The 18565-nt window shown below is 40.6% G+C and overlaps 1 protein-coding gene across 2 annotated transcripts in view; it reads right to left on the bottom strand.

Moving 5' to 3' along the window:
• LOC110537756 (septin-8-A) overlaps positions 1–18312 on the bottom strand; it is a 47865-nt gene extending 29553 nt beyond the window's left edge. For both annotated transcript variants that reach the window (XM_021624123.3, XM_021624125.3), the window contains exons 1-5: positions 17816–18312; positions 9151–9265; positions 8698–8893; positions 7656–7842; positions 5939–6100 (exon numbers count right to left, since the gene is read on the bottom strand). In XM_021624123.3, the coding sequence (XP_021479798.2) occupies positions 5939–6100; positions 7656–7842; positions 8698–8893; positions 9151–9265; positions 17816–17845 (690 nt within the window). In that variant the 5' untranslated portion in view covers positions 17846–18312. The remainder of the gene's footprint in view (positions 1–5938; positions 6101–7655; positions 7843–8697; positions 8894–9150; positions 9266–17815) is intronic.
• Between the last annotated feature and the right edge of the window lie 253 nt (positions 18313–18565).

Raw genomic sequence — 18565 nt, forward strand, 5'->3', positions numbered from 1 at the left:
ATGTAGCCTGTTAATTACAATGATTATAACTCTGCGAAAGTAACGTTCTTGAAGATCAACTTTATATTAATTCATTAAAGTTACATGGATTGCAGCAACATGTGCGACAGACATTGATTCTTCAATAAAGTACAATATGAAACAATAGGCCCACTGCCTAATTAATGTAGCACTATACGAAATGATAAGGTTCATTATTGACTTATCACGTTCTACAAATAAATAAATAATCTCTGCTGTCTGCACAATATTAGGATACAATACAATTTGATTCAAAATACAACACAACCACAATTTTGTTTCAAATGTCACATGTGTGGTTTACAGTTCAGGAATATTTATTTTTCCCCTCTTGATAAGAAATGGCCATATTCGAGTCAGACAAGTAAAATCATTAATGGATTACATAAATAGTCAACAAAAATTTTTTATCCAACACCATGATTTTTCCCATTCATAAATGTACAGAGTAGGCTACATTGCCATAGTAGATTTGCTGTGATAAATGAGTAAATTAAATACTTAATTTCAGTTGTACAGAATGATTGTCAAATACATAAAATCGCAAGATCAAATTGTTCCAATGATGATTTCGTCCTCTGGTGGGTATTATCTTGAAAAATGTTGGTCGCAATCAGGACTAAAGATTATGACACCCATGTTATGGAGCGGTAAAATCGGTGGCGGGTGATGGTTGTAATTGAGATCAGACGTGTGGTTGATTTGAGCACGTAATGATGGCGAAAGCCCTTTCCACTCACAGCACGTGTCATTCCGTATACGAGTTGAAAATGGCAGAGTTCGTCATTGATAAGCGCCTAAATTGGAACACAGTGGCTGTACAGTAAGACGCTTTACAGAGTTCAGGTTCTCCACTTCACTGTATGGTTTTGACTGACGGCAGTTATAAACTTGAGTACCGTGCGCGACAAAAAGATGCCCCTCCCCTTCTGCTAATTAAGATACCTTTTCACATTTGTTGTTATCCGAGTGAGGTCAACCTGTTTCTGAAAGTTGAGAATTATAATAAATACAGCTCTGAAGTCATACAAGCAAACCACACACCCATGATACCCAAATGTGAACTTCACATTTCCATATTTGAAAACTCATGTAAATTTGCAGTATCGATGATTATGATCGCTATGTTTGATCCACAGTTACAATGACGGGATGCGTTTGCCATGGAACACACACTTAAATGCACTCATGACTCCATTCTATGTGTAACATTCTATGTGCCTTCGAAAGCCTAACACTGTAAAATTGTATTTTAGAACTTAGCAAGCCATGTCAGCAATAGAATAAGCTTTCAAATGATGCCCACCTGACCCAGATTGCGATTTATAATGGACCATTTTTGGATTGCGTAAAACAGTAATTGTCTGATGATGGGCACAGTTTGGAGAGATGTGAGGCCACTTGGAGGCTTCTCGCTCAAACCCTTGTAATATTTTTTATTATTATCTTGCACCTACTCCCACATTTCAAAGAATATACTTATGTTGCTGAACATATTTTCAGATTTCCTTATTGACCAATGCTGTGAAAACTACAGTAAAGGTCAAGTGCACATCAAATCAACAGTGTAATGTTTGGATTAATTATTGTGTCAGGTGAACTGTTGTGTCCTCACCTTTGGTGTGATCATTTCCCCATAATCTCCAGTGGTCACTTTCAATTGCTACCATGCTTTTTATAATTCAACTATTAGAAACATTTACATTTGGCCCTGTGCATATAGGTACATTTCCACGCGTGTGTGTAAGGGCATAACGAGAGAACCCCTGGCGATGATCTAGTGACCAGTGTTGGTGCAACTGGCCCATGGTTCTTTATTGCTCCCAGAATGACCCTGGCCAGTGAGCCATCATGAGGAAAACATGTTCACCAGAAGGAACCTCAAGAATTAAGTGGCAAGCCAAAACTGGCAAGGGCCCAGGCACGAGGTAATCTAGCCTGAACACCGTGCTATAGGGTACGTCCCAAATGGCACCCTAATCCCGATTTAGTGGACTACATTTGATCAGGGCCCATAGGGCTCTGGTCAAAAGTAGCGCACTATAGTATATAAGTAATAGGGTGCCATTTGGGACACATCAATAGACAGGACAGAACAACAACTCCTGTTCTGTCTGCTCTACCAATGCCAGTCGGCCAATTCATTTACATCAGGGATGGGCAACTTTAATGGGGGTGGGGGCTGCAGTGGCTCGCAGGTCTGCAGGCCCACATCCATACCCACACACGCAGAACTGATTTGTGCAATCAATCTATTTATGCAGTCAACCTCAAAGTCTAAGCTGTTGGGGGCGGGGAGATATTGAATTTGGCCTTTAATACTATAGCCCATAGAAACACATTGAACAACACATTCATGAATTGCAAAAAAGACAGGGACAAAAATAAGGTTTAAAAGTGTCTGTACTGTATCTAGGAGCAAGCTCAGGATATGAGTTTTTGGACACATATTTAACCCCTTATTTTTGTTGACACAAAACTACCTCCATTTCTTTGTATGGGTTACTTTCAGACGAGTGACACTTGAGGGGGTCGTAGAGCAAAACGGAGAACACCATAGTGTTCATGAGTCTCCCCTTCCCTGGTCTCTAGCTTAAACCGACAGATTTTGATGGGGATGTTTGTATTACGTTACTGATATTGACTCTTATGAATTAAAAACGACTTAACGCACAGTTCAGACACCGAATAGAAATTAAGAGAAGTCTGGCATGATTGAAAGCTTTTCTTAAAAGATGCACTATGCAGAAAGGGCTCCGTCATTTCCTGGATGCTAAAATGTTAATAGTTTGCCTAATTGCAGTTTATGACAAAACAAAAAAGTATAGCGTAGAGCAGAGATGGGTAACTGGCAGCCCCCTTTTATAAGCCCTCAGCCCAATTTCACAACAACAACAAAAGTCCAAATGTTTTTAAACTCAGTCAGAGTCTTAATTTACTGGTGAGAAAGAATAATAGAATGAACAAGGTGCAATTTCAAAATGGAGCTGCGCATCAGCAGTCACTCAATTAGCCCATTTTCTATTTGATCGGTAAGTTAGTCTAGCGGCCTGCAATCTAAACTTGAAGTAAGCATGGTCGAATTACCAACAATGGTGGGGCCCACGAGCCATGATGAGTACTGCTTTTATGTGGACCCCATCAAACGCTTCCCATCCCCGATGTCGAGAATCATTGTACCATCTAAACCGCTGTGAAATACAGTACCAGTTAAAATTTGACACACCTACTCATTCAATGATTTTTCTTAATTTGTACTATTTTCTACATTGTAGAATAATAGTGAAGAAATCAAACCTATGAAATAACACATATGAAATCATGCAGTATCAAAGAAAGTGTTAAATCAAAAATAGCCACCCTTTGCCTTGATTCAATGTTTTTGATGTTGACCCCCCCTTTGTTCAGGGACACATTTTTCAATTTCTGTTAGTCACATGTCTGTGGAACTTGTTCAGTCTATGTCTCAGTTGTTGAATCTTGTTATGTTCATACAAATATTTACACATGTTAAGTTTGCTGAAAATATATGCAGTTGACAGTGAGAGGATGTTTTTTTGTATATCACACAGTGGGGCAAAAAAGTATTTAGTCAGCCACCAATTGGGCAAGTTCTCCCACTTAAAAAGATGAGGCCTGTAATTTTCATGTTTTCTCCAGAAAATCACATTGTAGGATTTTTAATAAATTTGCAAATTATGGTGGAAAATCAGTATTTGATCAATAACAAAAGTTTCTCAATACTTTGTTACATACCCTTTGTTGGCAATGACAGAGGTCAAACGTTTTCTGTAAGTCTTCACAAGGTTTTCACACACTGTTGCTGGTATTTTGGCCCATTCCTCCATGCAGATCTCTAGAACAGTGATGTTTTGGGGCTGTTGCTGGGCAACACGGACTTTCAACTCCCTCCCAAGATTTTCTATAGGGTTGAGATCTGGAGACTGGCTAGGCCACTCCAGGACCTTGAAATGCTTCTTACGAAGCCACTCCTTCGTTGCCCGGGCAGTGTGTTTGGGATCATTGTCATGCTGAAAGACCCAGCCACGTTTCATCTTCAATGCCCTTGCTGATGGAAGGAGGTTTTCACTCAAAATTTCATGATACATGGCCCCATTCATTCTTTCCTTTACACGGATCAGTCGTCCTGGTCCCTTTGCAGAAAAACAGCCCCAAAGCATGATGTTTCCACCCCCATGCTTCACAGTAGGTATGGTGTTCTTTGGATGCAACTCAGCATTCTTTGTCCTTCAAACACGACGAGTTGAGTTTTTACCAAAAAGTTATATTTTGGTTTCATCTGACCATATGACATTCTCCCAATCTTCTTCTGGATCATCCAAATGCTCTCTAGCAAACTTCAGATGGGCCTGGACATGTACTGGCTTAAGCAGGGGGACACGTCTGGCACTGCAGGATTTGAGTCCCTGGCGGCGTAGTGCGTTACTGATGGTAGGCTTTGTTACTTTGGTCCCAGCTCTCTGCAGGTCATTCACTAGGTCCCCCCGTGTGGTTCTGGGATTTTTGCTCACCGTTCTTGTGATCATTTTGACCCCACGGGGTGAGATCTTGCGTGGAGCCCCAGATCGAGGGAGATTATCAGTGGTCTTGTATGTCTTCCATTTCCTTATAATTGCTCCCACAGTTGATTTCTTCAAACCAAGCTGCTTACCTATTGCAGATTCAGTCTTCCCAGACTGGTGCAGGACTAGTTTCTGGTGTCCTTCGACAGCTCTTTGGTCTTGGCCATAGTGGAGTTTGGAGTGTGACTGTTTGAGGTTGTGAAGAGGTGTCTTATACTGATAACAAGTTCACACAGGTGCCATTAATACAGGTAACGAGTGGAGGACAGAGGAGCCTCTTAAAGAAGAAGTTACAGGTCTGTGAGAGCCAGAAATCTTACTTGTTTGTAGGTGACCAAATACTTATTTTCCACTATAATTTGCAAATAAATTCATTAAAAATCCTACAGTGTGATTTTCTTTTCTAATTTTGTCTGTCATAGTTGAAGTGTACCTATGATGAAAATTACAGGCCTCTCATCTTTTTAAGTGGGAGAACTTGCACAATTGGTGACTGACTAAATACTTTTGCCCCACTGTACATGCATATTACCGTTCAATATTTTGGGGTCATTTAGAAATGTCCTTGTTTTTGAAAGGAAAGCACTTTTTTTGTCAATTTAAAACATCAAATTGATCAGAAGGATGAACCAGACTCGTGGAGGTTTCTGAGATCTTGGCTGATTTCTTTTGATTTTCCCATGATGTCAAGCAAAGAGGCACTGAGTTTGAAGGTAGGCCTTGAAATACATCCACAGGTACACCTTCAATTGACTCAAATGATGTCAGTTAGCCTATCAAAAACTTCGAAAGCCATGTAATTTTTTCTCAAGCTGTTTTCCAAGAATTTTCCAAGCTGTTTAAAGGCACAGTCAACTTAGTGTATGTAAACTTCTGACCCACTGGAATTGTGATACAGTGAATTATAAGTGAAATAATCTGTCTGTAAACAATTGTTGGAAAAATTACTTGTGTCATGCACAAAGTAGATAGCAGTCCTAACTGAAGTAGATGTCCTAACCAACTTGCCAAATCTATATTTTGTTAACATGACATTTGTGGAGTGGTTGTGAAACGAGTTTTAATGACTCCAACCTAACTGTATGTAAACTTCCGACTATATATTACATTCACACAATTATTTTTTTTTATCTGCGAGCCGCCAGTTGCCCATCCCTGATTTACATAATAGGAAATAGCTGGCACAGAGAACGAGTCGTGCAGTTCTTCACAGTTCTCTACAGTTGGAAAATAGTACAAACGGAGGCAGTTTCAAAGGGAGGAAACTATGTTCAGCTATTAAAACCATACATTCCTATACAGTGAGGTTAACACTGAGTGAGTGTACAACTCACATTCATGGAGGAGTTGATCTCGGTGACTGCATCATCGTCTGTGGGGAACTGGTAGATCTGCACTCCATTGCTCACCAGCTCACTCATGATCTTGATCTTGAATTTATGGAGCTCACTCTTGGAGATTGTGTCAGCTTTAGCAATGATGGGGATTATATTCACCTGAAGGATAAAAAAAAGTTTATTTCTGGCCTTAAGATCAACTCCACTTGGTTTGCTTTGAGGTTATTCCTTCGAATGGAATATCTTCAGATATTCTGAAAAGGTTTAGAAGGGTTTCATGGCGGGTGTGCGTACAATTGTAAATCAAAGCATGATTAGATAAGATGCTGAAAATAAATGAGTCAGAGCATCTGTATTTTTGCCACAGGGTCATCAACACATACTTAAATTACTGAATGTCGCAAAAGAGGCACTTTGCAACCACGATGGGTTGAGCTCAGTCAAACCCACACAGAGAAATAAAACAAACAGCAATTAAGAAAACAAACTGAATGGTGTCCCATCTCTGCTCTAAAAGAGATGGGAAAATAAACACATTGTGACAGTTTCTCTTTGGCTCCTCGGATTACTGAGACGACATAGATTTAGTCACAGACGTCTCTCATCACCTCCAGGCTATATAGAATATAGTTTGTTAAGGTCAAAAGGAGGCCTTATTCGATGTGACCATTCACAATAATGTTGCTACAAAACAGATGTGATGGTTGTTTTACATAGTTTCTTCCTTCCTTTACAAAAAGTCTATTGAGGTAAAAGAGCAGATACCCATCTCTAGAGTCCCTAGACATTTTTTAACTGTCACCGTTCCGGCTTAATAGCCTTTCTGGAAGTGTAAGTCAACTTAACACCATTGCCTGTCTGCTTTACATCATAGAACTTTAAATAAAAATATAAACTGATTTATAGTCTGCTCTTTGCCTCCTGTGAAAAAGGTTCATTTCTGACAGCTCAGAGAGCGATACAGCCATGCTGGAGGAGAGTATTGGCTAAAGTAAGCTACTATGCTTTGCTCATAACCACACTATCGGTTTGATATGCGTCATTGCATTACCAGACACAAACAAGCCTGTAATTGCCTCTCCACCACTCCTAGAACCGCTTTATAGGCCGTACAACCGGCCTGATATACAAGCTCTGTAGGGTTGTCGCTAATAGGGGTTTGAGTACTGTATGCATTGTCAGGTCTGTCTCAGTGTTTCACACATTTCACCCGCCCCTTTTGGGTAACTAAAAAAACTAAAAAATAGTTGCTAGTTCTGACACTCTGTCCCTCACCCACACTTCAACTGCAATAGTGATGAGATGGATTCCACAAGTTTACTAATCGAGGCACCGACCATTCATGTTGCCAATAGGCTGAAATCAATGTACTGTTCTAAAATATGGATCTGCTGCCCAATACCCAGTTACTCACACGAAACCATGAACGAAAAAAGATCTTCATAGAAGTAAGTTACAGCCTCATAGTTGCTTAATAATTCTGACCAATACACTAGGGTATGATATAAACCTCAGGAAATCCTATCCAATAAAATGCTATGTGGAATGTCTGTCGCTTCCTTTTCTAGGACATTGTGGGTCCCCAGACCTACATGAATATCTGACTATTCTACAACTGAAATTCATACCAGTCAAAGTTGAATATTTTTTAAGTCAAACAATCGGATGCAGTCTGTTTTTTGCCCACAAGGCATTGGTGGTAGTGATCCTTTACCTTGCTGTCCAGTTTCTTCATGGTAACTAAATCCAAGGACTTCAGTGAATGCCCAGTGGGAGCGATGAAGTACAGACAGATGTGGATCCTCCCGTCGTGGTAGTTGAAGAGGGAGCGCTTGATTTTCAGCTCTTCCTGAAGGTAGTTTTCAAACTGTGTGTCGATATAGTCCACTATCGGTTTATAACTGCAAAATGAAAAGCAATGTAGTTATACGAAGTGTAAAACAAAGTTTGACTTTGATTCCTTTTGTTCCCACTATCCCATGTACTTTCTTGGTTTCTTTCAAAGTTGCCAGTGGGGGTGTCAGATGTCTGTGTACAGAAATGATCTTTATTCAAGTATCCTGCATCTACTTGTGTAAAAAAAAATATTTAAGAGGTCACAGAGGTGAATATTTAATATGCCAGTGCGTTTAGTCTAGCATTCTGAGGAAGTGAGACAAAAAAACAATCACAAAGTCACTATTAAACCCTGGTTAGCTTGTGAAATCATGGACTAAAAGTACTAGTCACATCCCTGTGTCCACCACTATACTGTAGCATGTAGGGTAAATAAGTGATCTAAAGGCTTGCCAAGAACATATATACACAATGTTTAACCTTGACTTTAACGTCTCTAAGCTATTTTCCCAGAACGCGTCACTGATGACCTTTAAAGACTATTTGGGACGCATTATTGCTGCAGCTTTTTCCCAAACAACATGAGTTACGGCCTGTTCCTCCCACTGTATCATTCAGGGGCGTGTGAGCCATCTTGCTGCGGAGATCACACAAACACTCAGTCCCACAGCTGTAGTTCAAACCAAGAATGTCCTCCTCCTCATCCTTCTAAACCCTGCTCCATTCAGGGGGCGGAAAAAAATGTCCTGAAAAATTAGTGACTGTGCTTGTCTTGTCTACATTCCAGGCAATGTAAGCAATTTACTCTAAAAGATGGCATGTTATCATTCACTGTGAGTATGAAAAGGATAGAGAGACTCAATGGCAATGCTTCAATTAGTGAACAGCTGAAAGTAGGATTCTAAGCATCTGCTGCTTACCTCTCCTCCTTGTTGATCTGATCCCCGAACCCCACAGTGTCCACAATAGTCAGCTTTAGGTGGACGTTGCTCTCCTGGAGGTCGTATGTTCTGGGCCGCATACACACGCCATTCTGGTAGTGGCTGGCCTCCTCGTTCTCAAACATTGTGTTAAAAAGTGTATTCATTAACGTCGACTTGCCAATACCCGTTTCCCCTAGGAGGCAAGAGAGGGAAAAGTGTTGTTAGGTCTCAATAACTCTCAGGGGGGACATTATTCTCTCAGCCTCTTCACAGCAGCAGTCGTCGTCTTAATTCTCGTTCATATCAAGGACAGAAATAACCCTGGCTGCATACCGAATGGCACCCGATTCCCTATATAGTGCACTACTTTTGTCCAGAGCCCTATATAGGGAATAAGGTGCCCTGAGATAGTGCAGTAACAGTAGCACTACCATGTGGTTTGATACTCACCTACACAGAGGATGTTGAAGCAGAAACCCTGTGTCACCGATTTACTGACCAGCTGATCGGGAAGGCTGTCAAAACCAACATGGCCGCCCAAACTGAGGTTACGCTTTTCTTCATTCTGCAAAAATTAAATAAATGAATAATGATGGCAGGGCTAGAGATATGCGAGGGGGTGAAAGCACTGAGAGAAAACGTATTACTGTGAATCGAGGACATAAGCAATATGAAATACCACCACCATATTCCATTTGTCCCCTATGCATATGCCATTTTCAGATAATACATTATACAGGACATGTAGCTCATCATAATGTGCCTTAAAGCTTAAATAATGAGATGAGCACTCTGGAGAGTGCTGAGGAGGGAGCTGGAGTAATCATTTAAACAGGAGGTGGCATCTCTGCACAGAGAAGAGACTAGAGATTCCAAAGATCAAGTGGGATTAATTGAGGCCACACAAAATAAATCTGGCAACTGCAACGGTTAGGGAGTGAGCCTACTCCCACCTCAGTGAACAACAGCTAATCTCTAATGAGTCATGGTGGGGCAGGGGGGGAACAATAATGTAGTCCCTTATCTTGCCCATCTCCGTTGTGCAGGGAAAGCAGAGAGACCATCTTGAGATCAACAGGCCACATGTGTCTGGCTTGGTCTTTCCTACTAAGGCTGCATATTTGGGGGGGGGGGGGGGGGGGGGGGTGATGTCACCGGACGCAGCCTAAGAGCTGAGCAGTGCAGGCAGGCCTGTGTGCAATTGGAATCGACTGAGGGCCACAAAGGGAATGCAAACAAACACAAAACCTGCTCCAGTGTGTTTTCTCAAGGATCATACAGAACTGCGGATGTGGACACGAACTCCTCAGAGATGAACTCTGACTGAATGCACACGTCACATAAGCTGAGAGGCATCCATCCTTCACACTAGTCAGGGAATGGAGTCTGTATATGAGTGCAAAGTAATAGTATAAGAGTCATGAGATAGTGCCTTTCAGAGAGGCTCTGGTAAAAAGTTCAGAGGAAAGGAAACACCACACTTCCTCTTGATCCAGTGATTTGCATGGGAAACGGCTGACCTCAGAAATATGTCAGGGCGATTCCAAAGTGACAGAACTACGCTGATATATCTCTCTTTAAAATATTTGCCAACCAAAAACATTAAAAATCAATGTTAACAAACCATAAAACTCTATGCACAATGACAACTTTGCATCTGCACATTTTTTTACTTTTTAAATTGTTCAAAGTTTGTTAACTGAATCACAGTAAACCCTCCCTCGATGTTATTCTGGTACAAAGTGTTGTATCTGCACAGTTCTTCCTGTAAATGTGTTTTTGTAAAAAGTAATCCTTATGCATATTATAGTCCTACGGTTTGTTAAACTTTGAAATCAATGTTGTTGGTTTTTTGGTATACAGTCGTGGCCAAAAGTTTTCAGAATGACACAAATATGAATTTGCACCAAGTCTGCTGTCTCAGGTTGTATGATGGCAATTTGCATATACTCCAGAATGTTATGAAGAGTGTTCAGATGAAGTCCCTCTTAGCCATGCAAATGAACTGAATCCCAAAAAACATTTCCACTGCATTTCAGCCATTCCACAAAAGGACCAGCTGACATCATGTCAGTGATTCTCTTGTTAACACAGGTGTGAGTGTTGATGAGGACAAGGCTGGAGATCAATCTGTCACACTGATTGAGTTTGAATAACAGACTGGAAGCTTCAAAAGGACGGTGGTGCATGGGATCATTGTTCTTCCTCTGTTAACCATGGTCATCATTGCTTGGCACAAAAAGGGCTTCACAGGCAAGGATATTGCTGCCAGTAAGATTGCACCTAAATCATTTATCGGATCATCAAGAACTTCAAGGAGAGCGGTTCAATTGTTGTGAGGAAGGCTTCAGGGCACCCAAGAAAGTCCAGCATGCGCCAGGACCGTCTCCTAAAGTTGATTCAGCTGCGGTATTGGGGCACCACCTGTACAGAGCTTGCTCAGAAATGGCAGCAGGCAGGTGAGTGCATCTGCACGCACAGTGAAGCGAAGAATTGGAGTCAAGAAGGGCAGCAAAGAAGCCACTTCTCTCAAGGAACAACATCAGGGACAGACTGATATTCTGCAAAAGGTACAGGGATTGGACTGCTGAGGACTGGGGTAGTCATTTTCTCTGATGAATCCCCTTTCCGATTGTTTGGGGCATCAGGAAAAAAGCTTGTCCGGAGAAGACAAGGTGAGTGCTACCATCAGTCCTGTGTCATGCTAACAGTAAAGCATCCTGAGATCATTCATGTGTGGGGTTGCTCCTCAGCCAAGGGAGTAGGCTCACTCACAATTTTGCCTAAGAACACAGCCATGAATAAAGAATGGTACCAACACATCCTCCGAGAGCAACTTCTCCCAACCATCCAGGAACAGTTTGGTGACGAACAATGCCTTTCCAGCATGAAGGAGCACCTTGCCATAAGGCAAAAGTGATAACTAAGTGGCTCGGGGAACAGAACATCGATATTTTGAGTCCATGGCCAGGAAACTCCCCAGGCCTTAATCCCATTGAGAATTTGTGGTCAATCCTCAAGAGGCGGGTAGACAAACAAAACCCCACAAATTCTGACAAACTCCAAGCATTGATTATGCAAGAATGGGCTGCCATGAGTCAGGATGTGGCCCAGAAGTTAATTGACAGCATGCCAGGGCGGATTGCAGAGGTCTTTAAAAAGAAGGGTCAACACTGCAAATATTGACTCTTCGCATCAACTTCGCATCAACTTCATGTAATTTTCAATAAAAGCCCATTTTATAAGCCTGACACTTATAAAATGCTTGTAATTATACTTCAGTATTCCATAGTAACATCTGACAAAAAATATCTAAAGACACTGAAGCAGCAAACTGTGGAAATTAATATTTGTGTCATTCTCAAAACTTTTGGCCACGACTGTACATTTTATAGTGAAAAATCAGAGTCTCTGCGTAATTCCATTTCCATGTAATTGCCGGTAGGATAGTAAACCTTGAGAAGAATTGAAAGCTCTTTTTACAGTCCCTTGCTTTATCTGTGACAATACATTACAAATTACAAATTACTTAAACAAAAAAAACAATGTTAACATTAAGCCTTAGGGCAAAACATGGATCTTGGGACGATTTATTCCCAGACAAACTGACAGAGACCCCCAGAAGAATTTTCATCCCCACCTGAAGTCAATCTGAAGTCGATCTGAACTAACACACAACCCATCAGCGACACACTACTGCTGCTACTGGCACTACACAGAGTATAATGGAGAATTATTAACACAAGGCTGCACAGGTCTACAGTATGCAGATGGTGGAGATTAGGTCATCGCATGGCACCAGGCATCCAAGGAAAAATAAAGTCTATATTTTCTTTAATAAACACACTCATACACAGAGCTGCCTGTCTGGCAGAAACTCCTCCGTCTCTCTCGTCACACGCCTCTGTCCAAAAGGAAAGACAGAAACAAGACCGAGGAGAGGGGAGACAGCAGTGGCCATTTTACGAGATCGACAGGAGCATACCAATCTGTTGGTGTCAGGAAATGCATTCAGTTACAGCCAAATCGACAGTTTCATAGGTTTGTGCATGTGTATGACATCAGATGGTGAGATATAGGAATCAAAATAACATGGATAATTGACTCCCCACACAGCCTAAGCTAATCAGTGTTTTACAACAGTGGATGTGACAGCCCAGCCTCCAGGCTGTACTGTGTTGCATGGTCAATATAAAACAGATTATGCAACACTCAGGTTACAAGAATCTGTCCCAAATCGTTCTACAGAGAATGCTAGAAACTTCATTATCATGGGGATCAGTGGCGGTCAGTGCCGTTTATGATGAGGGGGGACAAAAGAAATGTTCCAAAAGCATTGCCTTATGTCTTTTACAGCATATTGGATGACGGTCATTCATATTCCATTCACCCAGTTCAATGTACCATCGATAGGTTTAGGCTACTACATGATACTCTAATTTTCCCTTAACCCATCATGAGGTTGCTACAACCTAGCCTATGAATGAAAGTTTACAACGTAGGTGCACACAGGTGGAGAGAATTTTGAGGTGACAGACAGTGACACATTCAATACTGCCTTGCACACACATGCCTGCATCTAGCGTGTCATCATTAGTCCAACAGTTGCAAACAAGACTTTCTACTAGACAATTTCAGGTAAATTTATTCATTTCGTTTGCTTCCGTTTAAGAAATGTTTTTCAACAGAATTAATACACCCCTGATCACGTGTAAACACAGTTCACTTTCATAGCAGCCACGTTGTATTCCTTCTCTCACCTTTTCTCCTTCATTTGTGGACTTCAATGCACAACACATCAGCTGTATGTGACCAGGCAAAAAAAGGCTTGCCAAACCATGTCATAACCGCTGCACACAGCCTACATCGTCATCACCTTATTAGCTAAAGTAACATCCCAGTCAACATAGCTAATAGAACTAATGCGTTAGTAAACCCGCTACAATCATGCAGTAACATTACAGTGTATAGTCATTAAGCAGTTCAGCATTTACACTGGTGGGTCCCGGTGCCAATAAATTAATAAAACCAAAAGCTTACCTGGACTTGGAAGAGTTCCAGTGTTGTGTTGGATAGTTATAGGCAGCTAGCTAACATGGCATTCCTCTGTTTGATCCAGGTGTTGAGTAGACTAAACTAACTATCTGCATTTGCTAGCTAAGTAAGTGAAACTGAAAGTGTGGAAAAAGACAAAAAAGACAAAATCTCTCTCTCTCACTTCTCCTTCATTTTTGAAGAAATTAATTTGTTGAAAACTGTTCAACTATTGTTTTTCTCTGAGTCAACTATTCACATTCTATGTACTGCAGTGCTAGCTAGCTGTAGCTTATGCTTTCAGTACTAGATTAATTCTCTGGTCCTTTGATTGGGAGGACAACGTGTCAGTTCATGCTGCAAGACCTCTGATAAGTTGGAGGACGTCCTCTGGAAGTTGTCATAATTACCGTGTAAGTCTATTGAAGTGAGTGAGAACCAAGAGCCTCCTAGGTTTTTATTGAAGTCAATGTACCAAGAGGAGGACGGAAACTAGCTGTCCTCCGACTACACCATGGAGCTACCCTACAGAGTGCTGTTGAGATTACTGTAGACTTCCATTGCAACACAGTGTGTTTTAATCATTTATTTGGTCACGTGAATATATTTAAAATAGTTTTACCTAAAAATTCTAAATTCTAAACTTTTTTAATTTCACAATTTTTATGAAATTCACTGAGGATGGTCCTCCTCCCCGTCCTCCTTTGAGCAGCCTCCACTGATGGGAATAAAAGACTGTCAAAGAAAAAGTGGATATCCAAGAAAATAACACTACTGGTTTGCAAGCAGCAGATGCATATCTACTATAGGATTACTAATACGCATCAACAACCAAAAAATTATGATTTTTTTTAAGTGTCAAAACTCATTAGCATGCCTTTCATCTCAAGGCAATGTGCGTGGCCCAATGGTATGCATTATGTTGGCATCATAACACATTGATGTTCTTAGGGGTCAGTAAGCATCAAACATTCTACAGCCGCTACGGGCAATTCATTATATAAATCAGGGCTAAAATAGATCGCTGTAGTACAATACGATCAATGCTCCCCTACAATTCTTGTTTTATTGTTTTGACACTGATTGTTTCACATAGCTTTCTGCACCCTACTTTGTTCAACCTATCAATGCAATCAACCATACATCCTCCCCATCAATAACCAGTCATAATTAACAGTGCCCTTCAAACAAATCGTCTTGCTTGCATCGTAGGCTACAACATAAAACTTGGGTAGTAAATAGGAATGACACAGTTGTTCCTCACACCAATTTCACTGCATTCCCTATACGCAAATCTAATCATTTGGCTTGATCATTCTGTAATCACTGCCCCTACTCGGCAATACAATGGAACCTATGGGGAGTACTGTATCTGCATGCAATCTGCAATTTAGGAGGTGTTCTCTCTTTAGGGTGAAAAATCTCCCTTCCCTAAATCAAATGTGACAAGTTGAGGAAGGAGTGGCTCCTCTGTTAATCTACTTATCCAAGCAATTTAGTGCTTACTGTCTAATTCAACAACTCAAGGAATGTGCTTATGGATTGGCTAAAAGTTAAATCAACACTGTGGACCTGTACCAAAAAAGCTTATCACACCATCTTGTGTGGTGTCTTTGTAGCCACATGCCTCACAAACACCATTCATATTTTGCATTGTTTATGATGACATGTAATCATAATCCAGTTTTAGGTTTTGGGTAGCCTGAATCAGTGTTAATTTCCCCAACAATAACTATAACGAAAAATACTTGTCAATTACCCATTTTTCCTGACTAAAACTATGACTATAACGAGACACATGGGGGGAAAAAAACTCAAACAATGTAACATTTTAGAAGTATAGTAATACTTCTGGCATTTTTTAATGCCACTGTTATTTCGCCCCCTTGATTATGATGTGGAGAAAATCAGAGCTGTAAATTGTTTAACCTGTAGTCAAAGCTCTATAGCCTATAGAGTTAATTATGGCTGGCATTGGTTAAAATCTGCCACAATATCAATGTTGCCAGCTAAGGTACACAAAGGAATAATAGGCCTAGTTGGACAAGGCTATCTGAATGTGCCTAAATATTCATAATTTAATATAAAAAATGCACTGACTTGTGACTAAGATGGTTGTGACTAAAACTAGACAAATTGTCCAGAGTTTTAGTCGACTGATAACTAAAACTAACGAAGGATTAAATTACATAAACATGGCTAAAACTAAAAAAGGTATTTTAAGACTAAAACTAGACCATCTAAAATAGCTGCCAAAATGAACACTGCCCTGAAGACCATACGTTGAGTTACATTGAATTCTACGACAGGCATAAATGAGCATTTGGATTAGGAAAGTTTCATCTCACAACCTCTAAAAGACAGAATTTTGATGAAAATGTTTTAACCTACTTTACCGGTTGTCCGTGTGGTTGGTCGTTTTGCAAGTTGGAGTGTGATTCTGTATCCATAGAAAAGTATAATTAGTTAACCAATTGCTACCCGGACTATGTGCATGGACCCTATTTGCAATAACTCTTGACTCATCACATACGCTGCTGCTACTGTTTTATCTATCTATCCTGTTGCCTAGTCACTTTATCACCACCTATATGTACATATCAACCTCAATTACCTTGTACATACAATCGGTACTGGTACCCTGTGAATATAGGCAAATTAATGTTACTCATTGTGTATTTATTCCTTGTGTTATTATTTTTCCTCTCTCTCCATTGTTGGGAAGGGCCCATAAGTAAGCATTTCACTGTTAGTCTACACCGGTTGATACGAAGCATGTGACAATTATTGATTTTATTTGATTAATTACTTCAACTTTTCAAAGCGCTGGTAGTGCGTTCAGATTTCCATCACCCGAAGTATGCACACAACGTGGATCTGCGCATGTTTCAGATCATAGAAATCTGAACTTCGTACCAGCGCTTTGAAAAGTTCATGTAATTATACTTTCCTTTGGATAAATTGTATCACATTCCTATCTGCAAAAGGACCAACCGTACAGACAACTGGTAAAATAAGTTTAAATATGTTTTTAATTCAACATCCTGGCTTTTAGAGGTTGTGAGATGCAATTCAACATTGTATCTTCAGGATAGATTTTGGGATGCATTCAGACAGAAAGAACTACTACATCACGGCTCCCAAGTTGCGCAGCGGTCTAAGGCACTGCTTCTCAGTACTAGAGGCGTCACTACAGACCCTGGTTCGATCCCGGGCTGTATCACAACCGGCCGTCATCAGGCGGCACACAATTGGCCCAGCGTCGTCCTGGGTAGGGGAGGGTTTGGCCGGGGTAGGCCGTCATTGTAAAATATGAATTTGTTCTGAACTGATTTGCCTAGTTAAACAAAAAATAAAACATCAGTTTAATAATACTCAGAAACAATGAAGTGCTGCAAAAAATATATATATATAAAAAAATACTCTTCAAAAAAAATCCCTGAGAATTGAATTAGGCTACTGAACAAAAAGATGCCCATCTTCCCTTCAAAAAGGCAATTCAATCTCCATCACAACATTAAATCATTAGTATGGCGGCTAGCCTAAAGCATAATTTTAGACTGCCTAAACAGGAAGTTCCAATGTAACCACATTGTTTCTCAAAGGAAGAAGGTCAAATCAATGATTAGATAAAACCAACCAATGATTAGTAAACAATGTTGCTACATTGTAGCTAATATGGGGTAGGCTAAATGCTTGTCCAGGGAGATTTGGAGTCACTACAATTTCCTGTAGGTACCATACCGTGGTATGAGCAGCTATCAGCTGGTGTAACTCAATGGAGGAATTACACCAATGCACATACTACCGGTATATGCTACTATCAATACAGCAATAACGATATGCCTCTGTTTGTAGTCAACTCATTACGAAACTCGCAAATAATTAATGAGCCATGTCCTGAGCACAACACCATCAAGACAATCCAACGTGAACACTTATTGAGAGAAATCACTTCCACCATCTCTGCTCACTACGGTTAGTCCACATAGCCCACACTTCCACGAATAATTGCAAATTCCCTTACATAGATGCATATTGCGATACGCTGATAGGCAGAAAACTGTATTAGTGTACTTACGGAAAATATGTCTACATCCGTAGCAGCCATGGTGCGGAATGTATACGTTTTAATGCCGAGCTAGGCAAAAGGGAACTAACTGCCCTCGTCTCACTCTCTCCGTAAACTGACACAGGGGAACGAGCTTGGTAGTGCTTCCAATATGGCCACTTCCTGGAAACTCCCATTTGGTTTAGGAATGCTGTCGGAGGTATGCAAGCGACGACAGGACAGCGCGCTGAAGATTTGGAACGGTTATTATTATCTTTGCAGATGAAGAAACCTTTTCAACATTGTATCATTGACGTTCCAAGCGCTGATGATTATGAAAAGCCATCGATAAGCTTTTGCCGTGCAGGGTCACTCATGGGATTTGTAGTTTGGAGAGCTTTGACTGCAATACCTGATTTGGCCTCGTTTTTCTTCAATCAATGCAAGAGCGTAAGAGGCGAAGCGAGAGGATTTTCCTGCGCCCAAAATTTGTCCGAATGAGATAAACCCTTTTTTTGTATGGAGGTCTATGATAGAGTGTCGAATTACGTGAAGCTTATTTGATCGAATATAAGTCTCGTTATGTTTAGGCTGTTACAAATGTACTGATAATAATGCATTATCTGATGAATCGCTTTAGAAAGGGGCACAAGACAGGGATGAATGACCTCTCTCCCACCAGTTTGCACTGCCCTTACAGAAAAAGATTGCCGTATTGAAACTGACAAAAAGTGCATTAACTGCAGTCAACTGTTGAATTTTGGATGTAGTAATTGCAGA

This window comes from Oncorhynchus mykiss, chromosome 12 (genome assembly GCF_057628025.1).
Source record: "Oncorhynchus mykiss isolate SJ-2025 chromosome 12, ASM5762802v1, whole genome shotgun sequence".
Classification (NCBI taxonomy): domain Eukaryota; kingdom Metazoa; phylum Chordata; class Actinopteri; order Salmoniformes; family Salmonidae; genus Oncorhynchus; species Oncorhynchus mykiss.